At 45.3% G+C, this 27,439-nt stretch overlaps 1 protein-coding gene across 1 annotated transcript in view; it reads left to right on the top strand.

Moving 5' to 3' along the window:
• The window catches only part of LOC126543476 (uncharacterized), a 61,510-nt gene extending 37,892 nt beyond the window's left edge, over positions 1 to 23,618 (top strand). The window contains exons 7-10 of the mRNA XM_055062441.1: positions 1,412 to 1,684; positions 17,738 to 17,882; positions 20,500 to 20,757; positions 23,366 to 23,618. Coding sequence (XP_054918416.1) covers positions 1,412 to 1,684; positions 17,738 to 17,882; positions 20,500 to 20,757; positions 23,366 to 23,535 — 846 coding nt within the window. The 3' untranslated portion in view covers positions 23,536 to 23,618. The remainder of the gene's footprint in view (positions 1 to 1,411; positions 1,685 to 17,737; positions 17,883 to 20,499; positions 20,758 to 23,365) is intronic.
• The last annotated feature ends 3,821 nt before the right edge of the window (positions 23,619 to 27,439 follow it).

Below are 27,439 nucleotides of genomic sequence, written 5' to 3'. Positions count from 1 at the left end.
TACATTAGATCAATAAAGATCACTTCAAAATTTATGGCACCACATCTAGCTCGTTCGAAAACGTTAAGGCGGCGAGGCCATCCTTCTTTTGCTCTGAGGTTTCCTTTTTCCAGGCTCACCAAGCCCCGTCTCATGGTAAGCACGGCTTTCTTTTAATAGTCTGGATAATTATTCGCTAAGAAAGGTAATACTGTGTCTCTCTTTAGGCCCTGGAGTTTTCTTTTTTTCTTTTGGCGGTGGCCGCTTGTCGTGCAAACGCCGGCAAAATTTGCCACTGGGATCACCGACCAGCCAGAACCCTGAAACTGTGCCCTCATAACAGCGGCGGGTATCCCATAGCAAGCTGTTGCGTTCCTTCTCCCCGATATAATTGTACACCAGACGGTTGAAATAGAGATGGAAACTCTGCTGGGCGCATCCGCTTTAGTTGCTTACTTGCTTGTCATAGTGATCATGCGACTTTGTAGAATCATATGGCATGTCGTCAGGCGTGTCGAATTATGCCTGTCTCTGACGTTGCACCTGGCCCTTTTCCCAAAAGCAAAACAGTCCTAGATATTTCCGTCTCGTGTAGTTGCTCATGATTTCTATATTGTAGCAATCCTGTCCACGAAAACTAAAGCTGCACGAAGTTGTCCATCATGCATCCAAGCATTGAAAATGGACTGTTAAGTTTTCTAGGTAATTTAAGGCCGTTATCTTTTGCTTTGCTATTTCTTCATTCGTTTGCGATTTCCTCGTTTCTATACGAATGTTTATCAAAGAATAGCTAAATACGAGCTCTACATAGAGTAACGAACGTGCCCAAGAAGGCACGATAGAAATTTTAACGAACTACGTCTTGCCACGTAGCAAAAGAAATATAGGCAACATACACTGAAAAGCGTGCAGAAAATGGTATAGTAAAACAAAAGATACAGTAAAATATGCTGTGAGCTTGTTTTATCCATTCACACGGACTATAGGTACAGTGCGACAAACTATAGCAAACAAATAGAAGAAGCATTGCAAGAGCTTTCGCAGTTCACGTCTGATTAAGGAGCTTCCTCCATTTGGCAACACTGTCTCACTGGGATGCGTAGAAAGCACAAAACCAATTTTTTTGTGCGTGCTGCAAACGGCGTCGTAATCTATGTTGCCACCCAAGCTGTTGGCGTAAAGGGTGTGAGTACAGTGAACTAGGCACTCGGGATGGTTAGTGGAGCAGAATTCACATTTTTGGAAGAGCACCATTTATACGAAACACAAGCAAAGGAGTGATCTTCTTTACACCACCCTTCCCTTAAGCGTTGGTCTCCTAAAAATCTGTAGGAAGTTAACGCTGCACTACTTCGCTTATTTTTAAGTTAAAGAAAAATGTTAGTTGTTCGCGGTGCTCCAGCAAAAGGCGATGAAAAACGTTTTCTTGCAGGTGACCGTCGTGCACGGAACGCCAACGAAACTTCTTGAAATTGTTCATGAAGCTAAGATAGCTGGGCAGTCTTTTCCGCTAGTGAAGAAATTCACCAGCCTGGGAACACCTATCACGGAAAGAACAAAGTTGGCGATCTTGTCGGCGTGGTCACCTTCCGAGCTGCGAAGCTGCTACGGAATGACTGAAGTGAGCGGTTACCTTGCAACGCCGCCTAGCGGAGAGATCACAGCTGGTGACGTAGGCTTCCCAGTCTCTGCAGCACGAATGAAGGTTAGCCACTTGCTCTCTCTCTCTCTCTCTCTCTCTCTCTCTCTCTCTATATATATATATATATATATATATATATATATATATATATATAAACATATATATATATATTTGGCTGCAGTGAACTATTGCGCCTCGGTATCAACTCACAGCGTCCTAATGAAGGACAACGCACGGACGCCTGGTTTGAGTTTCGCGTCTGCTGCTAGGCTGCCAGGAAATTCTCCAAAGCTACTACAGACACCTGTCGGCGGCCGGGAGAAATACTAACGTCAAGCCACTGTTAAAGAGCAGTGAAGAGAACTCAAAGCCTAGCGGCGCCACCATAGGCACCCGCTGTGGATCGCAGGCCACGCGCTCGTGTGCTCCCTCCGATAAAGGCGCTGCGTGTACGTGTCAAAATCAGTGTCGGTAATTTCGCGACGATGTCGCTAAATTTAGTCAGTATAATAACGTCCACGATAGCTCCTCCCTTTTGGAGCATTGGTGACGTTGATGGCTGTTGACTTTGCTCCCGCTAAGTGCCCGTCACCCCTAATTTCTGCGAACGGGAAATATATGCGTCTCCATTTGTCGCTACATTTAAAGACACACCGAAAGCCCTATCAGTGAACAGTCTTTGTGAATGGAAGCTGTTTTTCTAGTCAAGGCCCAATTTTGTGATCTGCTACCGTTTTACGAAATCAGAGGTCGTTTTCATTTTTCACATGCCGACCGTTAATTTGTTAACACAGCATTTCTTTAAATATGCAACTTAAAATTAAGACGCCTAGCAACATATATAGCATACAAAACGAGAAATTTTTGAAAACACCACTTCTTCATTTGGAGAGTTTTCAGTAAATATCAAATGTTTATTGCGCTGCGACCTCCCGCAGAATCTTCCCAGTACTGGCCAATATGCTGCGTGAGAGCTTGCAAGCATTGTCAGTGAAGACACAGTTTTAGTCCTTCAGTAGAGCTACAGAGGCTGTTGTGCGGTGCACAGATGCATTAGCGAATATTGGAATACCTTTAAAACAGACGGCTGCCTTTATGACATCTCTCGTAGCTTAGGGCCTACTTACCGCTCAAGCCGCACGCGGCACCGCATGTCCACCGTACGCGTGCGCCCGTGCGAAAATTTTCGCGTGTCGCAAGCAGCTGCACAAATTTAACTTTACAATGGATCCGCACAAGCAGTGCAGACGAAAATTTTTACATCTGTGTTCGATATCGGAGTTTTTTCGTAAGACAGCACGCGTGCGGAAGACATGCGGTGCGGCGTGTGGTATGAGCGTATGTCAACCCTTGCTAAATCAAGTAACGATGAAACAACACGGTCTTACTTAAATAACCAGGAAAAGTTATAACGAAATCAAAGAAATTGAAATTATTTCATTTTAATGAGGTATACCACGGGCAGAGAAAGTTGTGATGTACATAACCAAAAAATGTGTGGCTTGGCATGTGTATACACTACACATGCGATTGAGGTGTGCAATGGGTTGGGGAGAGGAAGAGGACAAGTGTAGAAGAAGAAAACCAGCCGAGCGCGAAAGAGGAGGTGTTATCAGCTGCGCCAGTCCACTGAGTGCTCAAGTGCCATACAAGATCATTCTGGTCCCATAGGGGGCAAATCTCCGTGACCAAACTCAATTTTAATAATAATAATAATAATAAATAATGATTTATTTCCATCACCATTACATTGATGGAGGGGATGGGAATAAAAGCGATTGACGCTTGACTAAGTTCCCACCCCCCGTACAGCAGGTGAGCAGTGGCATGCGACGGCACCTCTGTCACGACAGCAAATACAAAGTCAAAGAAAGCATTAGTATAAAAACAAGTATGCAAAATACACAATCACCTGTGTGTGTGAAAAAAAATATAAACCGATTCCAAAGAAATACAAGTACAGCAACTGAGAGCAAAAACGCTTACGAAACAGCCAAAGAACAGCAACCAAAAATGCGCTTATAACACAATTAGACACAAAAACGTTCACAGATGTCTAAATGTTGGACAATCAAAGGGACGCGTTCATGAGAAAGTAGTTGCGAAGGTTAGAGCAGCTAATACTTCCCAAGTCTATATTTTCATCAATTAATTTGTTAAGTAAGAATGGAAGTTGAAATGCTACCATTTGGCGCCCATAGTTTGTTCTTACTTTTGGTAATACCCAGTGTGGTTTATGCCGGCGTGGATATGTGCAATGAAATAATTCAATCGGGGCTAAGTCAGATATATTACTTACGCAACTTCTTTGTTCTAGTTTGTAGGTGCGTAGTAGTCTATAGGCATAGAGGCTGAAAACGTTAATGATCTTGTTCTTGAAAAATAAGTTTTTTGTTGAGTGTCTATTTGGCAGGTTATGAACTAATCTGAGGGCCCGTTTTTCGAGAGTTCTTAGTTTTTTCAGACCGGTTTGTGTAGCAGTACCCCATACTAATGAGCAGTAGTTTAGATGTGAGCGAAATAGTGCATGATATAGAGAGAGCTTTACCTTTTGTGGGAGATAATTTTTGGAACGCGTTATAAATCCTATGGCTCTAGATGCCTTTAATGCTACATCGTCTATGTGGTCGTCCCACAGCATGTTTTCGGTGAATGTTACGCCAAGGGATTTGAATGACCTTACTAACTCAATCTGGTCTCTGTTATAAAATAACTAACCGAAATTACCGCATTTTTTATTTTTGGGACGAAAAAGTACTGCCTTTGACTTTGCAGTATTAACAGACAAAAGATTTTTATCGGACCCTGCATGTATTTTTTCCAGGAGCACATTTGCATTTGTCCTTAGCTTACTACTGCTATCGTCAGATAAAAACAAACTAGTATCATCGGCGTAGATTATGAAACGAACATTAGTATCCACACTGACGATATCATTAATGTACAGGTTAAAAAGCAATGGTCCTCAGATACTCCCTTGGGGTACCCCGCACGAAACTGTTCGTAAAGTTGACTTATATTCGTTTATCTGGACATACTGTCTTCTGTGCGATAGGTAAGATTTAATTAAGAGTAATGCTGCGTCTCTAATTCCATAACATTCAAGCTTCTGAAACAAGATGCTATGATTTATGCAATCAAAGGCTTTGCTGTAATCTAAGAAAATTCCCAAGACGAGGTTCCTATGTTCAAAGTTCCTTAGGATATATTCCTTCAGGTGTAAAAGAGCAAGTTCCGTCGATCGGTTTTTTCTGAAGCCATACTGGTTGTCAGAAAGTATACTGTGTTTATTTAAAAAACTTTCAACTCGCTTAAGAATGAGCTTCTCGAACACTTTTGAGAAGACGGGCAGAATACTGATTGGTCTATAGTTCCCAAAGTCATTTTTGCTACCTTTTTTATATATGACTGCTACTCTAGCAATCTGCAATCTCGGGGGAAAAGTGGCCGTTTCTATAAGCATAAGTTGTATATGTGCTCCAATGGCGCAGCAATGATATCAATGACGTGCTTAACTGGACGTATCTGTATATTTTCCGCATCACACGATGTACTGTTCTTTAGGCCTCTGAACGTAGACAAAATTTCACTTGTAGAGACAGGTTCTAGAAACAAAGACGAGGGACATCTATCAATAGTTACGTGAGTTGCGTCTGCTGAGGACTTCCGTGCGGCCGTAAAAAAGTTGTTAAATTTTTCAGCAAGAGAATTACCTGAGTATTCTATGCCATCGCTTGTAATTTTATCTGGAGTTGTAACCTGCGGGATGCCAGAGTCGAGTGACCGGATTTTACGCCAGATCTTATCAGGACGATTTAATGCAGCTGCAAAGTAGTTTTCGTAATATCTGAGCTTTGCCTGTCGTATGTCAGAATTTAATTTATTTCTGCATTTCTTAAAGCGCTCAAGAACAAGAGTATCTTTTGTATCAATAAATAGTTGATATAATTTGTGCTTTTCTTTAATACGCGTGTAGAGTTCACGTGATATCCGCGGTTTTCTTATTGTTTTAGGTAGCCTCTTTAATTTTGGAACGAAATGCTTGTTATAGACATGAGTGAAGGCGTCGAGGAATAAGTCATAAGCGCTGTCCGCCCTAGCTTCGCTATATATGTCAGAAAAGTCTACACCTAGAAGGTCCGTGCGAAAGCTTTCTAGGGAACCTTCCGTTACACATTGATACATAGCTTTTACACCAAGGTAGCGTTTCAAGACCTCCTTCTGGCAAAATAAATATATGCCCATATGATCGCTTATATCACAGCATGCAACTCCTGAGTGAATGAGTGGAGAATTAATATTTGTTAAAAATAGATCGATACAAGTTTGGGAAGTAGGGGTTATGCGGGTTGCTGTGGTTATCATATTTGTGACACAGTAACATCTAAGTAACACATCAAAATTCACGCTGTTCACGGTTGTACATAACATATCTATGTTGAAGTCGCCACCGATGATCACGTCGTACTTGTGTGATCATTAAATGTGATCTTAACTTATGCAGCTCAAAGTTGTTTGTTAATATTGTTACGGAGTGATTATAGAAAAGGGGGTTTATTTACATTATGTATAAGGAGGCTAAAAGTGGGACAGTAACAACAAAGATCGAGTGTGAACAACTCGCACTCGGTCGAGTTGCGATCGAATTGCAAGAAAATCGAGTGCGAGCACTTTGACGTGCATGGTCGGCAAGGGCAATAGCATCTCAAGCGTAGTCAGTGAGTGGACACACAAAAGAGGGAACCAGGGTGTCCATGAGTAATGTAAGGTTGTAACCGTATAAAAGAAAAAGCGGGGAACAACCAGCGGTCTCATGCCTGGAAGTGTTGTACGCGAATGTCACAAATGGCTAGGCAGCGTCCCAATCCTGGTGGTAGTCAGACACATACATGGCCAACATGTCGGTTTGTGCTCGGTTCAGACGTTCTGTCAAGCCATTCGGCTCGAGGTGGTAGGCCGTAGGGTACTTAGGTTGGGTCGAGCAGGATTTCAGAATGTCCAGAATTACCCTCGACATTAACTGTCTGCCTTGGCCAGTTAGAAGCTGACGAGGAGCCCCGTGCTGGAGTATGACGTTAGGCAGCAAGAAGTCTGCAACGTTGGTAGCGCAGCTAGTGGGCAGTGCATGCGCAATGGCAAACAACGTCGCATCATCTGTGGCAACGGTGACCCACTTGCTTCCAGAGTCGGATAAGGGAAATGAACCAAGTAAATCAAGGCCGACGCCGTGAAATCGCTCGTACTGTTGGTCCAGAGGTTAAAGATGGCCTGCAGCCAGAAATGTGGACTTTTCCGGCACTGATAAAGATCGCACTAGCCCACGTCCCGGTGCACTGAGCGGGACATCCCAGGCCAATAGGAACAGCGGCTTGTAGGGTCGAATGTGCGGGACACGACGAGGTGCGCCGCCGTTGACCGTTCGTGTACTTGCGCCAGGACAGTGGGACGGAGCTGAGACGAGATGACAAGCAACAGGTCAGGACCGTCAGACCGTAAACTGCGATGATATAACATGTCATTTGGGAGTGCAAAAAAGCCGATGGAAATATCAGGAGCGTGGGAGTAAAAATTTTCGAAGATATTGCATAGAGACGCGCCTAGGCGTTGTTCCGCAGCGAGCTTGAAGAGTTGAGAGATGGAAAGAACACAAGAGCTCCAGTCGCTCAGGGCAGTGTCCGGGGGATCCGCGGGGTAGCTAGAGAGGTGGTCTGCATCCTAGTGCAAGCGGCCAGACTTGTAAACAACGCTATAAGAGTACCCTTAAAGTCGCGATGCCCAACGACTAAGGCGACTAGTGGGATCTTTGAGGGAAGACAGCCAGCAGAGAACATGGTGGTCAGTAATGATGGTGAGCGGTCAGCCGTGAAGTAACGGCGAAATTTGGCGATGGCCCAAACAACAACGAGACACTCTCTCTTTCTGTGACCTAATAGTTTCGCTCAGAAAGGAAAAAAGGCGGCTCGCATAAGCGATAATGCAGTTCCCACCATGCTGTCGTTGGACTATAGCTGCGCTAATTCCGTGGAAACTGGCGTCGGTACGGATTTTCGTGGCCGCAGATTCGTCAAAGTGAGTGAACGCTGGTGGTGGTGTCAATAGTCCAATGAGTTGTGAGGAGGGGGACGCTTGTTCAGGAACCCAGGAAAAAGTCACACCTTTCTGAAGAAGGCAGGTTAGGGACCGTGCTATTTTTGCAAGATGTTTCATGAATCGTTGAAAATAATAAGAAAGGTAAAAAAAGAATTAGCGTCCTGAGCAGAACGAGGTTTCAGAAATTTTGTAACGGTGCTAATTTTGGCAAGCGCTAACTTGCCGTATACCTATAGCATTGACAAGACGGCCAAGCACAGTGGTCTCTTGGCGGCCGAAGCGGCATTTTGCCGAGTTAAGGTGAAGGCCTTCACTTCGAAAGCCGCGCACACGCCAAGAGTCTGTGTACATGACTGAAGAACGTAGGTGAGAAAATGACATGCCATCGAGATAGCACAGGGAAGTAAACCACATGAAACCGTGACGAAGGGAGGCTATCGTTTGATATAAAGTTGCTGGAGCATTGAACAAGCCAAACGACATAACTTTTAACTGGTGGAGCACGTCGGGTTTATATAAAGGTGGTCTCTTCTCTGTCGTTTTCGTCAACGGTGATTTGCCAATAGCCGGAGTGAAGGTCTGTAGAAGAAGAGTACTATGCGGCATGCATAAAGCCGAGGGCTTCGTCAGCTCGCGGCAAAGGGTCGACGTACTTCTTAGTAATCTTGTTTAGAGCACGATAGTTGACGCAGAACGCCCAGTTGTCTTTTTTCCTGACAAGTACCACAGGGGATGTCCAAGGACTCGTAGATGGTTCCATGATGTCCTCAGTGAGCATTTCCTCGACTTCCGTTTGGATTACGTGACGCTCCGTCCCAGACACTTGGTAAGGACGCCTATCGATGTGACTGGCATTCCCGGGGTCATTGCGATGAGTCACAACTTTTGTAGGGCTGAGATGGGACGGAGCGCAATCGAAAAAGTCGCTGCAAGCGGCAAACAAGCGACAGAGGTTGTCAGGCTAAGCAGCGGAAATGTCTGGGGCAATCATTCTGTCAGAATGGGCGTCAAATGAAGTGCTAGTGTTAGAGCCTCCAGAAGAATGCGGAGTATCGATAGTAAGGGCCAGAGGGTCATCTGCATCTAAAGGTGCTATGCTGCCCAGCTTGATACCTCCTGGAAGCAACTGTGGTTATGGTTCAAAGCTCAGAATAGGGATACATGTCCGGTTCATAGAAACAGTCACAGCGGAGTGAGGGAGAACTACGCGCCCTGTCAAAAGAGCATCTAATGAAGAAGGGATCCCGTAGTCAGGAACACAAACCGGCGGATCTGAGGTCAAGGTGCGTAGCGGTAGCTGGTCGAAGGCGAACAAACTCGGCGACACATAAACGCGATAATGACTCGGTGGTGAATTCGTGCACAAAAGGGAGTTCTAACGGTAAAAGGCTCGACGAGCAGTCGATGAGGGTAGAATGGGCAGAAAATGCAGACACCAAGCGCACCTAGCGACCACCAATCACAAATGCGACCCATAAACAGTGTCATCGACGTTTTATCGGGTCCGTGACGAAGTCTTGGTTCTTCTCTCCCAAAATCTTACCGCTGTGGCATAGTTTAAGGGGAACAATGCGTCGCATACGTTACTGCATAGTGCGTCGGTATTTCTCCATATCTTTGGTAGGTCAACACCTTTTGAGTCTGCCGAATTCATTTCCCTTAGCACCAAAACACAACAAAACATTTTCGATCAAAATGCTACATGAATGAACTTCGGCCTCTAAGGTGGCTGTAATAGATGATTTAGTATCGATGTTGATATTTTCTTTTAAAGAGCTCATCCCTCAATTCTGGAACCTTTAGTCATACATAGCGTTTTCCCGTACATGGTCATAAAACATTCGAAACATTACATATAAGTGATTTAATGGCAAGAAACGCTCGTACAAGTGGCGGTAGTGAGGTTTTGACAACCGGGCACTGTATGCGGGGTGATCATTTTCACATTTTGGCGGAATTTTTAAAAATCTCCTATTGCAGATCAGATAACATAATTCTAGTCCTTGGGCTGTTTTATTCAGAGAGCCGGACATGACTTGCACATGAAATCAAACCACATAACTAAATAGTGAACAAGAACTTCTACATTAATTACTTTACGGCCCACAAAGCAATTTACGAATTGCAGCCGGTGAGCTTGCAAGGCGTATTCACTTGCCGTCTTTTCAGCAAAACGCTTGTTTGTTCATGGAAGCACAAAAGTAACAGGAAGGCCCATGTATTCCTCTCCACTTTTCGGGAAAAAGTATATCATCATCTGAGAAGACAATGGCCACGGTGGAAGGTACAGAGGCCACAGTACCAACTCACTGCACGCTGCAGCTCCCGCGGGGGCCAAGTTCTTTCCACGGCGGTCTTTTTGAAGACATGGAAGACTGGCTGGATGACTCTGAGCAAGTAGCAGCTTCCGCCAAGCGGGACGACAAAGCGGAACTAAGGAACGTGTATTTAAGTATCGAAGATAGCACTCGCACCTGGTTCCAGAATCTCGAAGATGTCCCGACGTCATGCCGTTAGTTACGTCGGCGACTCTTGAAGACCTCCAATCGACGCGACCTCGGCCCGACGGAGATTGGACGATGTGTGTACCTCAGCCGGGACAGAAGTTCTCAATGCACATACCTGTGCTGTAAAGTGGAAAGTTGGGCTAGCTGGTGAGTAATCATCATACCTTGCTGGTGAAGCAGCGCACTGACACGAACACAGTGAAGACACACAAGAAAAGGCGACACTCGCTGCACTTGCAACTATTTTATTTCAGAACGCATACTTCATATACCTGCGCACCTTCAGGCGTCAAAGAGAATCAAGGCATGATTAAAGGCATTCTTTTAAAAATCATTTGCCCGCGCCTACTCGGGCGTCGAAGATATGACACCTATCTATCATGGTATGCAATCATATCGTATTTGTTGCACCCCTAACAACCAATTTTATTACAAATTTTTTATTATTTTCTTTTTTTTTTATTTTAGTGTACTTCCAAAAAGGCAACCTCACCATGGCTTGGATGTACGGATGACTGACTGATACAACCCTCTCCCCTCTTGTGAATATGAAAGGCTTCGATTATTTTCCTGGTTAGCTGATCCTTATGCTGCGATAAAACTATGGTATCAGTTTAAAGCAGCCAGCACCCATGTTGTGAGCAGTGCCCCTTAATGTGGGAATGAATGTTTCCCCCCAGTGACCTTTTGTGTTCCAAAAGTATTGTGTTTACACACCGACCAGTTTGGCCGATGTATACTTTACAACACGATATGGGCAAACAGTAGACAACGGATGAGCTGCACTGGACAAGTTTTTCTTTATGCTTGACCGTGCACTTAGGACCATTTAAATAGTCGTAATCTTGCCTTGATTCTCTTTGACGCCTGAAAGTGCGCAGGTATATAAATATGAAGTATGTGTTCTGAAATAAAATAGTCGCGAGTGAAGCGAGTGTCGTCTTTTCTTGTGTGTCTCCACTGTGTCCGTGTCAGTGCGCTGCTTCACCAAAAAGGTATGACGATACCTGTGCTCATCGACGGTCGAAATGTCAATGCCCTATTAGACACTGGTGCTGGTTACTCGATTATTAGCAGGAAACTGGCGAGCGTTCTCAAGAAAGTCATTATGCCTTAGACTGGCACGCAAGTTCGCACAGCTGGAAGACACGTTGTCACATTGCTTGGCGGGAGTATGGCTAGAATACGAATTCCAAATCCGACGTTTATCGCTAGCTGCATTCTTGTGCATGAATGTTCCCGTGATTTGATACTTGTAATTGATTTGCTCCTAGAATATGGGGCAATCATCGACGTCAGGAAGTGTGGCATCACTTTCTCTTCGAGAAAAGCTACGACACAAGATGATACCTGCCGTCATAGAGCCGGTCTTCGTGCTTCCAAGGACAGCATCACGATACCAACCCGTTCCAGTGCTATGGTTCAGGTGATATCTGAAGGAACATGCAAGGGTGAAGTCCTAGCAAAAGGCAACATTTCCCTTTTGTGGACCCTGGGAATTTGTGTGGCACGAGGCTTCGTTTAACTTCGGGATGGCCACACTGAGCTATTGCTTGAAAAATTTACCAATGAGCATTGATACCTTTTTCGCTGCACTGCCATCGCCTACGCTGAAGCCTTGGAGAACGTTATTGAGTCTTTTGCGTCGGAAGGATGTGCCATCAATGAAGCATCGCTTGTAGGCATTGACATAAGCAAAGAGCTGCTGGAGGAAGAAAGAAGGCCCTACGTCAACTATAATTTCAATTCAAGGTGTGCTTTGCTCGTTCCTCTAGAGTTAGTAAGACGCCACACAGAATAATCACCTACGGTGATGCACTTCCTATCCACCAGCATCCTTATCGTGCCTCGCAGAAAGAAGGCGAAGCAATTAAAACAAAATTAAAGGAAATTATTGACAATGGCGTTATTCAGCCTTCAAGCAGTCTGTGGTCATCACTGGCTGTGCTCGTTAAGAAGATGACACACTTCACTTCTGTACCATAAAAAAAAACGATGTTTACTCATTGTCGCGCATTAATGACTCTCACAACCAGCTATGGCGAGCTAAGTATTTTTCCTCCCTTGATTTAAAACGCGGCTGTTGGCAGATTGAGGTCGATGAGCGGGACCATGAAGAAACTGCCTTCGTCACTCCGGGTGGCCTTTGCGAGTTCCGGTTGCCTCAATTTCGTCTCTGCTCCACTCTAGCAACTTTCCAACGGATGATGTACATTGTACTGGCCTACTTGAACTGGCAAAGCTGCCTCATCTGCCTAGGCCAGGCAGCCATTCTTTCAGTCAGCTTTTGCCAGCATCCACTGCGACTACGGCAAGTACTTGAGGTAATACCATCCTCTAACATTGAACTAAAACCACAAAAGTGACACTTTGACTACCAAATGCTAAAGTTCCTCGGTCATGTCGTGAGCGCGGATGACGTCCGTCTTGATCCCGAGTAAACTGCCTCTGTGGCCACTTTTCCAACCCCTACCGATAAGAGAAGTGTTCGACGCTTCCTTCGTGTGTACATGTACCACCTACCACTTAACGACTTACTGCTCTCACAAGAGACGATGTGTCGTTAATCTGGAGCACTGAACAAGAAACAGCTTTCACTGTGCTCCCACACTGCCTGGCGTCTCCACCAGTCCTCGGACACTCTGACGAAGACGCCGACACTGAAATTCACGCAGACCCCAGTTAAATTCTTATGGGCTCGGTACTCGTGCAATGGCAGGAGGGCGTTGAAAGAGTCATCGCTTTCGCTAGTCGCACTTTGTCACCCAGTGTCCAACTACACTACGACGGAGGAGTGCCGTGACGTCGTATGGGTCATTGCGAAGTTTCGACCTTATCTTTACGGCCGCCCATTCAATGTCGTAACAGATCACCAGTCGTTGTGCTGGCTCGCAAACTTAAGGAGACCTTCTGGACGACTGGTACGGTGGAGCCTACGCCTGCAGGAATACGACGTAATCATTGAGTACAAGCCCGAACGCACACGCGAAGACTCCGACACGTTGTCGCACGCGCCTGTCGAACCTGCTGATTGAGACATTGAGGACGACCACGCTTTCATTGGTGCTGTAAGCGTGAAAGATATGTTCACATAGGCGCAGACTAGGAATTACTACCTATAATAGACTGGAACTACCAGGGTGGAACGCCCTACCCAACGACATCGCAGCCATCGCGTGCTCATCCGACTTTGCCACTAATGTTACCAGTCATGTTTCGTTGTGTTAACACTTGCTCACCAAAATTTATGCACCCACCCCTTATGTAATACTCCTCGTGGGTCTTTAAGGTAATAAAATAAAATTAAATAATCGTACATCTATATAGAAAGGCACACAGACCTAGTCAAGCCGATTTTATGGCTTTTTGTCTGTGGCCCTGTCATCTGTACGTTGTATAGATACAAAATAAAGTTCAAAGTTCAAAGCCGCAACACACCTCCATCCCGGCAAATACCTCGTGGGCTCTCATCGTTTTCTTTACGACAGGGAATATTGTATAAGCCCGTGCCAGCAGGGCTTGGTGACCAAATTCTGTTCCCCTGCCACGACGAGCCTCCGTCTGGCCACCTAGACTACGTGAGCACCCTTGCAAGAGTGCGGAAATTGTACTATTGGGGGAAACTCGCCACTTCTGTTAAACAATATGTCCAAGCCTGTCGAGAGTACCAGCGCCGAAGTGGCCAGCTGTGAAGCCTGCGCAATTACTGAAACCCATTGACACACCTCGAAAACCTTTTGACCAAATCGTCATCGACCACTTGGGCCCGTTTCTTCTGTCACCTTTGGCAAACAATGTGCAATTATTGCCACAGGTTATTTAGCGCGCTACGCTGAAGCAAAGCTTCTTCCTTGAGGCACGCTTCCGAGGTTGCGCAATTTTTCGTAGACAACATGCACATAATCTTGGCGCCCTATCGTGCGTCATTAGACATTGAAGAACGGCATTTACGGTAAGACTCATTGAAGAGGTTTTCCAACTGAGTTACACGATGCATCAAAAGATCACTGTCTATCACCCGCAGACAAATGGCCTCACCGAACGGCTCAACAAAATTATGACTGACATGCTGTCTATGCAGGTCGACGTAGAGCTCAAAACGTAGGATGAGGTGCTTCCGTACGTAACGTTTGCGTACAACCCCGTTACGCTAGTGATACCTTGTACCTTGTTTGCAGTCGTGAAGTTCATACAATAGTGGAAGCAATGCTCCCATGCGACAACTTTCATCATCTTCACCGAGCCGCTGAACTCTTCGTGCAGCTCGCCGAAGAAGCACGCCAACTGGCTCGCGCAAAGATAAGGAAGCAAGAGTGAATCGAGAAACGGCACAACAACCCACGCCGTCGACGAGTAGAATAAGAACAAGAAGATACTCGCCTGGACCCCTGTCCGCCGCAAAGGCCTGTCCGAAAAACTTTTCAGCCGGTACTTTGGACAATACAGAATGCTGTGGCGACAGAGTGACGTCAGTTACGAAGTCCTCCTGGTGGAAGTCAACCAACTCGAACTCGAAAGGCACCATCCAAGATTGTGCACATTGTGCCGCTAAAACTAGGCCGCTCTTCATAAGCAACATTTTTTTTTTCGTTTTTTTTTTATTCCCAAACATCAAATGGCCGATTGAGCGTAAAAGCCGGCATCTGTAGCAGCGACACGGCACCTAAATTTTGATTGGCTGTGACGCCACGTCACGAACGTGCCTCAAAGGAGCAGAGCGGACTAAACGGAACACCTGCTGCAGCGCAAGGCGTCGCGTGACGGGAGACGACAATATGAAGCCGGCGCGTGGTCCAACTTCCTGTTTTTCACCCCCACTGAGCATAGCTCCTGCGCGCCCATGCCGGCCTTGGTTGCCGCTGCTGCTTCATTGGTCTCTCGTCACTTGCGCTGCGTACGTAGCAAATATTAAATAATAATAAATAAAAGGCCGCAATTTCGTCCGGAAGGGAACGCACCAATTGCGATAACATATTGGTACGTAGCTATACGAACCAAGTAAAGTAGTTTTATCGACCATATAAATTTGTAAACATTCACTAAATAAATTACCAATGACGTAATATGTAAGCGCGACTGAATGAGGACATAGAAACAGACACACAGAGGCAATGCTGTCTCTGTATTTGTGTCTCTCTTTTTTTTCGTACGTCATCGCTCAATCGCGCTTACACATTCTATCATGGATTCAAACAAACTAACCCGCCAACGTGTTTTAACTAAACAAGCACGCTGTCATGCGCGCACAGGCATACATGAACACATCTCGCTCGATGAGCTCGCAAACCCGCTGTCAAAATGCTGGAGGGAGGAATCGTGGCAGCAGCAGCGATCGAATTCACCTTCATGCATCTCCCGCTTCAACGCGAACGAAAAGGCGAAAGCACTGCGCATACGAAGCTACTGGCACTACGCGCGCTCTGCAAACATCGCAGATCGTTTTGAGGATGAGGGCCGCGCATGCGCACACTTTCGCCACGTCGCAGATCACTTTCAGGATACGGCGCCCGCACGGACGCGCCGTAAGCAGCAGGCACCGGAGAATTACTAATGACTTGTAACGACTACTAATGGTTACAAAATGGCCAATATGTCTAACAACCGCTTGTAATGACCACAACTGATTACAAATGACTAAAAATGCTTACTAGTGGGCAGTAATGACTAATTATAACTGAAATGACTTGCAATGACTAGTAATGACTACGAAATGACCAATATGTCTAACGACAACTTGTAACGACTACAATTGATTGTAAATGACTAAAAATGCTTAGTAATGACCAGTAATGACTAATGCTGACTGAAATGACTTGTAATGACTACTAATGACTATGATATGACCAACATATTTAACAACGGCTTGTAATCACCACAGTTGATTACACATTACTAAAAATGCTTAGTAGCGAGCAGTAATGATAAAAAAAAGAAGAGAAAGAGAAGAGGCAAAGAGGAAGAGGCGAATGATGAGAGAAGGAAGAGTAGGCTTTCGCCGTTCACCTCTTAGGAGAAATCTTAAGAGACCCTGTAATTTTTCAGCATGGAGTCGGTGCTAATTCGAGAGAAGGGAATCACAAGGTATGATCTGTTATCCTTAAGACGACTTGAAGGCGAAAGTCCAAGTGCCGATGCAGTAATTAGCCTGTTTATTTAGCCACGTTAATTTGCCACTTTATTTCGCTGCGTCATGCATCTTAATTGGCTGAGTCATCTACTTTAATTGCTGATTCATGCACCTTAAATCGCCGAGGTATCCGTCTTAATTTGTTTTGATTTCACTTAATTCGCCCTGGCATCCCTCTTAATTTGCTTCGATTTCCTTTAATTCCCTTTAATCGTTCTTCATTAGCTTTCATTACTCTTAATTTGCTTCGTCCTTCTTCTTAGTTCGCTTTGATTCCGTTTAGTCTGTTCAGTCATCCTCTTAATTCACTTAGTAATACACTTCAATTTGCTTTGATTGCTCTTAATTCAGTAAGATTCCTTTTATTTCACTTTCACTGCTCTTCAATCGCATTGAGTCATCTTAATTCAGTGCGATTCCTCTTATATCGCTTTGTCCTCCTTCCTAATTCGCTTTGAGTATTCTTAATTTGCTTTGATTACTCCTAGTTTACTTTTATTTCTTTTAATTCGCTTTGTCATTATTGCCCTGTCATCCTTACTAATTCGTCCAGTCATGTTTTGGTCCACTTTAACTGGCTTTAACTCGCCACCCTTCAACTCAAGGTCGTCTATCTTTCTCGGACGTGACAATATTTTGAAACTGGTGTTGTAATGGAAATTCATTTCAAGTTAATGTCTTGCAAGCTCATCGGCTACAATTTAACATTCGCAATATGGGCTCTAAAGTTATTAATTAAATGTGTTTTGTGCATTTTCGTTAATAAGTTGATATTGTGTTTCGAATTCTTGTGCTAGTAATGCCCGCCTCCGCGAATAATCCAGCTCATGGACAATATTTATGCTATCTGCTATAAACGGTTCCTAAAGATTCCTTAACACCTAAAAATGACCATATTGCCCTTTATACTCGTGTTTATACTCGCATATACTCGTGTATATGCGAGTATGTGGGTTCATGTGAGTACATACATATATATATATATATATATATATATATATATATATATATATATATATATACATATATATATATATATATATATATATATATATATATATATGAGGCGTATGTGTTTGCATGTATGCTGTTGCCGAATATTCTGTAGGGGGGGGGGGCTGCGGGCCTCGTCAAGCTGCCTCTACTGGAGCAGCTTTTACTTGCAGCCTCCTCCATCAAGTAGATGGAAATAAAGTTATTCTATTCTATATTCCCCTCGTCGTTGAGCATAGTTAATGAGTTGGGCCCACAATATGATCCAAATTTTGCGATTGCATAATTTGGAACAGTGGGCTTCTACGCTGCTGGTATTAAAGTGTGCTCCGTGGAACACCGCATATCGAAAACTTTGCGGTATAGCGCTTACACGACAGGCTTTGTCTACGTTGCCAGGTTGTGGATCCGAACTCTGGAGTCATGCTGGGGCCAAACCAGCCAGGGGAAGTGCTCTTTCATACACCTCACGTTATGGTCGGCTACTACAAAAATCCAGAAGCAACCGCAAGCTTCACCACTAATGACGGTTGGATACGCACAGGTAAGACAGGTATCCCGATAGGTCTTATGAGTATAAGACTGCAGTGTTTCAGAAGGACAGTGAATTTCAAGGCATCGGTTCTTCTCGACATACTCGGAACGTTTCTCAGATTTACGTGGTACGTGCTAATAATTAGTTGCCTAGTAATACAACACGGGGAGCAATAAAACGCGTTTAGAAGGAAAACAGAGCAATTTAATCGAAGTGTTTGTAGTAGTCAAACTCCCCAAGAACCTGGAAAATTTATATTCACTTTAGGGCCAAGTGCCTTTCCTTACTTTGCAGACAACCGAACGAGTTTCTTGAGTCAGTGTACAGTGGTCACTGATTAAAACGCCATAACCGGACCGCGTGACCGTCGGCGCTTTTTGCTCCTCCGGTGAGCGCTGGGTGTTCGCTGACGAGTCAAATACAGTCACAGTGCATCGCAAAGGCTATGGCCTTCATACGATACAAAAATGCATCTATACTCAGTGTTCTCGGTGCCCTCCAGATGCGCAAAACGTACCGAGGTAACTACGCACTCCGAGTGTCGCCTTTCAATCACTGAGCACCGAAAAGGTCGGGAGCTTTTTTTTATCCCTGAGATTCAAAGGAAGCCCCCGCATACTATGGCGAAAAAAATTCCTCAGAATCTATCTCATTATGAATGTCGACGTTAATGAGATCAGCAATGAAGCAATGTAGCGACACCAATAGCAGTGTAGCGACATCACTGGGAACGCCAACGCCGGAACGTGCACGGTGTAGAGCCCTAGCCTTATTGTAACCTACTCTGGGTTGAATGCTCCCCATAGCACCCATGCATTACAATCGGCAGCCACAACGGCGCCGCCATGTTGCTAGTCTGTGCAGGCGCGCAGGTGCAAGCGACGAGATGCGATTAAGACGAGACGCGCTATCAACGTGATCCGTAGCCTCCCTCGGTATTGTGGCTCCATCTACTTCAAGCGCCTGGAACCGAATTCTTTCACGCACCGTAAGATCTAGGGCTACGTCAATATTTCACAAAATTGCCTTCAGAGGTTCCTAAAAAAGTACACGGTATTAATTTTATACAATGCCTATACACAAGTGCGACGTGAAAATACTTGTTCTTGCGTCATATTTTGAATGATTCTTGCGCTAGAAGACTAAGAGCTAGCAACATGGCAGCGCTTCCATGGTGGCCAATTTTTTTGCCAAGCTTTTCGTCTAAGGTTGGTATACAAACTCCCTGCAGCCGGGTTCCTATTTCACGCTTCCCACTGCTCCTTTGGCGCCGTCTAGCACTAGATTAAAGCCCCTTAAGCTCCGTAAAGTGGCGACACTCTCCTCCTCTGCCTTCAATCCTGCTCGTTTCTCCTCTCTTTCACGCTCCCTCCTCGACCGTAGCGCCGCCTACACTACTCGAGTGTAGCAACGGCGCCAACATGCGCTCCTCCCAACTCGGTAGACGCTTCTCGAGCGAAAATGGCGCTGATGCACGGCGCGAGGGCCCACGTGATGTTATTAGGCCAATAGCGACGAGGCGTCGGCCTCGGCCAGAGCCCGCGAGGAGGAGGCGGTATTCTTCAAAGCGTGGCACTACTTTACGAAGTTTAAGGGGTTTTAGCACCAGATGGCTTGGCGGCGGCATCTATCGGCACAACCGCGAAGTCCACGCGTCACGAGAGTTAGGTTCCACCGGGCAGCCGAAAATTTTCGAAGGTTTTTCTTTCATTATCATTATTGATGAATGGGACGTACGCAGTGACACAAACCCTTTTACGCAAGTTGTTGGCGTCAGATAGGTTCATTGCAGAGTGACACATATCTGGCGGCACGTACCCAGTAACCCAAGTGGACGTCAAAGAGCAAGGTAAAGTTGTAGACCAGTTGGTGAAACGTTGTGAATAATACCACAGCAGACACAGGACGGAGGGACAACCATCCTGTGTGGTCGTCTCCCCTCGTCCTGTGTCTGTCGCGGTTTTATTCGCAGCGTCAAAGAGGCTCATAGAAGAGCGGCGCATAACCAATGCTACATGGCCAGTGATCCAAGTTGGTCCTACGGTCGGTTTCGAATCCTGTTCCCTCAGCACAGCGGCCCGATGCGTCATTCATTAGACCATGGAATATCCAATGACCCAAGCAGGCGGGAAAATCGTTGTTCAAAAGCTGAATCAAATTGATGACACGTCGATTCTCGGCAGAAGCATAAGTGAACGCTTGTGGTTGGCCTTGGAGGCTTCCCACAAAAAGAAAAAAAAATTGACTGTATTCAGCGAAATATAATTTCTCGTGCGCACGTCTTCGGTAACTGGCTCTCGTGTGACATGTGTATTTCTGTTTTGTGTTGCGTGCGCAGTCGTGTAGTTAAACGATTAAGGGATATATATATATATATATATATATATATATATGCGTTGTCATAATTAAAATAAAGCAGTTGTTAGTCAGCGCCAGTGCTTGTCTCCACTCCTCTTTGTGGGATGTCCAGGGTGTTTTTGCTGAATTTTTTCACCTTTAAAAATCGGTTGCTTCTTAGTCCCGTTTCACGTACTTCAGTTGCATTCACCGATGTTCGCGGTACATAGCATAACAGACACTTTCTCGGTTCTGAAATGTCACTGCGAAATTCCTTCTGTCCTCTCAGGTGACTTCGGTTACTACAACGAAGACGGAAGGCTGTTCATACAAGGCCGCATAAAGGCCACCATAATACCGACCAACATATGTACTGGACTTCCTGAAATCGAGGAGTGCCTTGCATTTCATCCCAGCGTTGCCGAGGCCGCTGTCGTACCGGTTTCGGGCTCCTACGCTGAAGGATTGCCCGCAGCCGTTGTTGTCACCAGGAAAGACAAGGAGCAAAGTCGAGATCTTGCAGAGGAGATCAAGAAGTTCGTCAAAGGTGCGGAATGGTATTTCAGACATTAGGGGGCTTTAGAAGTAGAGGTCCCAAAGTTAGGGGACGCACTCTGCTGGCGGTAAAAAACAACGCCAAGAGAGTGCAAAAAAGTGCAAAGCGCCTGCGATAGTGTTAGAGTTTTCGCATGCGCTAAGCCACATGGATACGCTATTCCTGAAATTCTCTATTTTCCTTTTTTTTTTTGCGTAGGCTGAGGAATCGCTTTTCTGTCCTGAATGCAATCGGACATAAAGCAGCTCTAGAACAGGCAAATAAATCAAAGTCTGGTATGATTGGAATAGGCAACCATTTGTACCATCAGCGAGCAACGTACGTACGAGTATAAAAAATGGTTGACCAGATTTTCTGCGTTTTTGTTCTGTAGGTGGTTTACAGATGAAAAGCAAAGTGTGCATTAAGGAAACAGGGTAACTGCTCCTACTAGAAATATTATTATATCATACAAAGTTATCAAACCAAACAAGCGACACCGTACATAATAATAATTGATTCCCGCTATTTGTGCCAAATCAGCATCAGCATTAAATGTTTTCACTTGCCCAAGAGTCAGTCCAAGCCCTTATAGCGGTGAATGCACGCATCCAATATTAATAAGCGATCCTTTCTGACTCCCACCTCCAGTCGAGGTAAGGCCACGGAAAGCCAAAGCCGCTTTATCCATTGACTTGTTAGTCCGCGAAAGTCACAGCACTCGAAGAACGGCATTATTCGTAGTGCCGTGAGAGGTGTGCATGGGTGTTGTCATCTTGCGTAAAGCAATCGCTTGTGCCTAGTATACTTTGTTTTTATAGATTATATATTTCCCAGGAAGTGTAAAGAAAATGAAAGAAATTGCGTTTAGCCATCTGCTAACAAAAAGTGGTAGTCGGCTGTTTGCATGCCGTCGGCGTCAGGGTCCCCGCTTCTAGGATGACGCAAAGATTGCAACTTGCTGTCTGTGCGAGCCATGCCACAGGATGCCATACTATGCTTGCAGCAAAAAAAAGTTGCCGCCGCATCGTTCAAGTAGTGTGACATTGCTACGACTTACCACGCCAACACGCTGTAAAAATGTTTACGCCCATAAAGGTACTCAATTCGTCACATGGCTAACGACCAACCCTTATTGTGGCTCTAAACTTAGTAAAAAAACGTTGCCGATCTGTTAGCGAGACTCCTGCGAGCATGTGAGCCAAATACTATTGCACTGCATGGAGCAGAAAATTAACTACCTGCTGTCAAATGCAGTGAAAAATCGCTGGCTTTCTCTTTCGGCATGGCGTCATGCAGCGTCATAGCAATCAGCGGGATCTACAACAGCTATTGGCTGATTTATTAATCGCGAGAATTATTTCAGTATTACAGTAATTGCTCACTTGAGTTAAATAAAATCAAAATGAAATGCGTTCCGCGCTCTGAAAATTTCAAAGTCAGTATTGCCTTGCAGGCTAAGAATTGATTGTGATGGCAAATTATTAGACTGCTTTCGGAAGAAAGCTTAGTCGTTTCGGCAGCATATAATGCTGGCAATAAATGGGAAATGAGATTTGTCCCGGACCAGGACGAATTTTCCTTCAACTACGAGGCTTTTCTTTCGAGGAACCCGTACGCGTTTCCTCTGTAGCAATTAGCTACGTTTGGGTGAGCCTCTCATTTTCCGTTTATTAATTTCTTCTCTTAGGTTACATGACCTTACAGGTTTCCGCAGAACTATTACGTCATATAATGCTGTAAATATTCGCTTACTAATTAAGAGACAAACACGAACACATCTCACTCGATGACCGCAGACACTCGCTGTCGGACCGCTGGCGTGATCAAGAGGTGCAGCAGCGGCGAGCGAATTCCCCCTTCCTGCTGCCTCTAGTTTCGGCGCGAACTAGGTGCGCGAGAACACAACGCACACAAAGCCATCAGCTATCTGGTGTCGGCTAGCCATGTAACCCAGCGCAGATTGGCTCCAAGATGGGAAGCGGGCAGCACGCTCAGGTGTCGCAGTTAAAGTAGACGCGCAGATTAGTACTAATGTCCCCATTCTTAGCCAATCCTGCAGAATGGATGTGCCACTGTGACCCAAGGAGAGTGAATCCTTAAATGTATTCAAGTATGTGTGGGTAACTCTGTGTGCTTACAGCTTCCACGGCAAGCTTCCTACGGCAAGCATTCTTTCCACGGCAAGCTTCCTACATCACCTCTTTCCTCGTGACGCAGACGGCTAACATCCACAGAAAACCAAGCTATGCTTATGTCATCCGCTACTGCTTTACCTCGCTAGCTCAATGAATATTCGCGTCATTTAGAAGACAACGCTGCGTTGTATGAGCGTGTTTTTTAGTAATATCAGCAAACAATGCGATGATCCAAATCCATATACCGTACGTGGACACCTCCTTCACCATTGATGGCATAGAGCGATTCTCTGGGCTTCGAATTCTATTTCGTTTACAGGGTACGGTATTACTATAGGAAGTCGTTGAAATTTGACGTTTATATGTGTTTATTTCAGAGCACAGGTAATGCAGCTGTAAGTGACCGCTAGTGATTCCTTGACTGAAATTTGCCTCGCTTTGTAGAATGTTACGGGACACTAATGTAATTCTGAATCTTTCAGAATGCCTGCCTGATGCTCCTGACATGGATGGTGGTATTTTCTTCATTGACGCCATTCCGAGGAGTGGGTTCGGGAAGATCAAACGACGTCTCTTATCCGAAATTCTACCCTCTTTACCAAGAATGGATGCGCCGTGTCGTAGGGCAGACATGTTACCTGTGCAGTCTTAAGCGTTTAAAATCGGTAACCATCAAATAGTTTATCTTTAGTCAGATACCTGTATACGACCACTGAAATAAAGAAGTGCTTCATAGCTGGGTGTAGGCTTTTAATCTCATAAGCTTAAGCAGGTGCAACATAAATAACATACTGTTTTGGATCTCAGCGTCCGCAACGAAATTTGTAAATCAATGTTTTCTTGGCCCACTATCCCGGATTGTTGCACAAGTTTTATTTGTAGTAAACAAGTATGACTTGCCTCTATTGCCGGTGACGCTCTGGGGAGATATGAGAGCGAATGGGAGCTTTCAGAGGAGAAGCTAAGCCTGCACGGACAACCACGTTTCGCAGAAAGGTTCCACGACAGGCCGTGATGCCCTTTCTGTACGGGGGCTACCATCTTGAACTTTTCCATTGCTGAAAACTTGCGGGACGGAGGGCACCGGGCAGACTGCTTATAATCTTGCGTTGGTGATGGATAAAGGCGGTTCGTCCCCATGCGACGCGCAAAACGTCGGCTCGCTTTCCGATGCTGCACCTCGAACAGCGATCTCTATACTCCGTTCCATACAGAGCACTCAACGCTGCAGAGGCTATAAAGGCTTGTCTAAGTGGCTACGTTCTCACTTGGATAAAGTTCGATGCTTCTTTACCGCGATTGTGCGCAACTGTTTTTTAATGTAGGCTCACTATTGAATTAAACAAGTTTTAATCCTTAGAAACACACACACTGTGGTATACAGCTGCTAATGCGTTGTTTTAGATAATATTTATTTTTGATGAATTTCTTTTGTTCTTTATTTGCAACCCGCAGTGAGGAGCCTCCCGTGCCTGCTCGCGCGAGCGAACGCTGTTGGCGCGCAGCGAAGCGTGGGCGGAACGCGCGGAGTGATCTCTTTTTGTGACCGAACTACTTGCGTAGCTTCCACAGCGGCGACTGCTATCTATGGAACCGAGGGTAGAAGAGTCTTTTCCGCTTTGTCGAGTAGTCGTCCCATTGGAGATGGGTGCCAGCGTCACAGGTGCCCGACTCGTGTGCTTCCTTACTCTCCTTAAAAGAGTCCGGAACCGGCCCTCGAGCTCGGTGAACAAACACTGTCCGCGTATAACAAATGCTGGCGTGAACATCTCAGCCAAACTTCATAGTCCAGTACGACGTGGGGAGCTCGCAAGCGTAGTGCGGTCGCCTTTCTCTCAAACGCTCTCTTCTGAACGGAATCTTCCACGTCACTCTTCCCAACTCCCATAGTTTGTCAATGCTAGATTCCCATATGCAGTTGCGGCCAGTAAACGACATCCATCGAAAAGGGTGTTTGAATCAGTGCGCTTCTTCTTACTGTTACTGCGTATATTTACGGACGCAGTTTAATAAACGCACTGAAGTAACACAAAATATGTGCTTCGAAGTTCCCTAACAATTACGTACTTCCAGAAGTACGACTATCGTACTATCGCCAGCGCTTGTACTGCCGACGCTCGGCCGCGCCCGCCCTGCTTATCAGTTTCCTAGCCGTCGGGAGTCGCCAATTTCGATTGACTTTGAACACTCAACCACCTTCGAACCACGCGAAATTGAAGGCCAGGACACACTTGCGCGTGATAGCGCGACCTCACTCCTAGCCGCTTCAGGCTGGACGCGCACAAGGAGCACAATGGGTATGCTATCCGTCGGCCAAGTTTATTCAGCCCGAAGCTTGTCCGCACCATGTAGCACGGCCATACTGGAAAACATGAGTGAGAGCGCCCACTCCAGCCATGTCATGCAGATAGCGAACCCGGCCGTGGTTGATTAGTGGCTATGCTATTGGGCTGCTAAGCTCGAGGTCGCTGGATTGAATCCCGGCCATGGTGACCGCATTTCGATGGGGGCGAAATGCGAAAACACCCGCGTACTTATATTTAGGTGCACATTAAATAACCCCAGTAGTCCAAATTACCGGAGTCATTCACTACGGCGTGCTTCATAATCAAGTTGGAGTTTTGTCACGTGTAACCCACAACTTTTTTTAAGCGCAGGTGGTATACACAGGAGGCTGATGCTTGTTTTCATTGGTCGGTTAAAAGCTTCCTCGAAATCTTCAAGGGAATTCTACGCTTCAACGAATAGGGAAAATAGTGTCGCCCTAGGGAACGATGTACCTCGAGCTTCGCATGCTGTCACCCACGTGTGCCACCGATTCACTCTTGCCTTGCGCACTAAGATGGAAAGCTGTAAAAGCGCTACGCCTAGCACCGCTTTGTCTACTTCGCGCGTCGGGGCGCATCATTCCAAATTTTCCGACAATGCTTTTTCTAATCGTATGAATTTAAAAGAGCACATAAAAAATCCTCACGGAGAAGCAGCTCTGCGGAATTTTGTACAAGGGGAAGCGTATATGCCCAGTAAGAAACGGACTTTCGCATGGGATTTTTGCCCGAAGTTTTTTGCAACACTTGTCGACTTGTGGCAGCACCACGAGGGTGGGCATAACTTCAAAGTGGAAGTGAAAGCTGTGACGTTTGACACGTAGGAAAGTAAGAAACCTCGCTCGATTATGCTTGTCATAAGGTATATAATGTTCGGGGTGTCGTCCTTTCGCCCCTGCACTACCCTGTTTGACGACACAATGTGCTATTTTCGGAATGGCTCGAGCGTGCGCTAGCATTTGATGCGCACGTAGTTCCTTGCAACTTGTCACAAGTAAGCTCACACGCGTGACTGCAATGCTTTTTGGTGTGTATTTTTCGGGCAGGCATTTTGAACCTGGTACTAGCGTAGGTAATAAGTGGGCATGCTATAAACGCCATGGATGCATTCATTTAGGCAAGTACAGCGCACTCCCTAGACAACATATGTGGCCGCACGTGAATTGCATCTGAATAATAATAGTATTCGTAATTCTTATACATATCCTAATGTTTGTTGGCATGACTGAGGTAGCAATAAATTTACATCGATATGTAAGTGCTAAAACTAGCTCCACAAATCGTCACAGAAAGCTAACAGTCATTCTTAAGAACACGAAGATTTATTGCAAGATACAGCAAGAGTATTATGTTGATTTAGATATCCAGTGCACAGAGTACGCATATGTAATCTATGTTTGAGGACGCACGAAAACGTCAAATGACTGCGAAATCAAATGCGCAATCCTCAATCACTACTGCGCAGCGAAACTCCACCGCTTGAACTTGTACCGCAGGGCATTTGCACAAAGAGATGTGCATTTGCACATCTCTTTTGATGGCACGTTCGCTAAATCGTTGTCAACGCTCCCGGGGTTAAATCTTCGTAACGAACCAATTGAACTGGCCAAAACAGCTGGCCCTATCAAAATTTGTTAGCGGGACAGTTCAACTACTGCACATGCCTTCGAATACCATTTATTTGCCAACCAGTTCTAAAGAACGGTCTCAAATGATCGTATCGTCTGTTCAAAGCGTTACCTTTTCAAGAAAGAAGCGCAGAACCCAGCGTTCAATTTACACACTTTTACGTGTAGGGGAGAGTCAAATACGCAATCTTCACCGCGGCGTGTGCACATTAGGCGTGTTTAACCACTTACAAAAAATTAAGCAGATTGGACCTGCAATTTGCCGCGTAGCATGAGCTCCAGACTACTTATTTTATATTAAAATGAACGTAAACAACCGCCATTTTTTTTCTTCACCAATGCAGGTGGCGTATTGCAACGACATCATAGTCATCAAGACAGAAACTAAAATCGTAATTTAAATGCACAGCATAACGACTTCAGGCTTGTTAAGAAAGGAAAGATATAAAAAACTTCTCAGATTATTTGTTCTCCCGCACGCACTTGCAGCATATATTTGCAGCTAACACGCGTACGCGTGCGTTCTGAGCACACACACGAACGCTAGTTGCAAAGATTAACCCAAGGAATGTTCTTGCGTATTCCAAAATAATGAAATAGA

The sequence above is a fragment of the Dermacentor andersoni genome, chromosome 10 (assembly GCF_023375885.2).
Source record: "Dermacentor andersoni chromosome 10, qqDerAnde1_hic_scaffold, whole genome shotgun sequence".
NCBI classification, from domain to species: domain Eukaryota; kingdom Metazoa; phylum Arthropoda; class Arachnida; order Ixodida; family Ixodidae; genus Dermacentor; species Dermacentor andersoni.
Note: the sequence above shows the minus strand (reverse complement) of the source record. Positions and strands in the feature narration are given on the sequence as shown.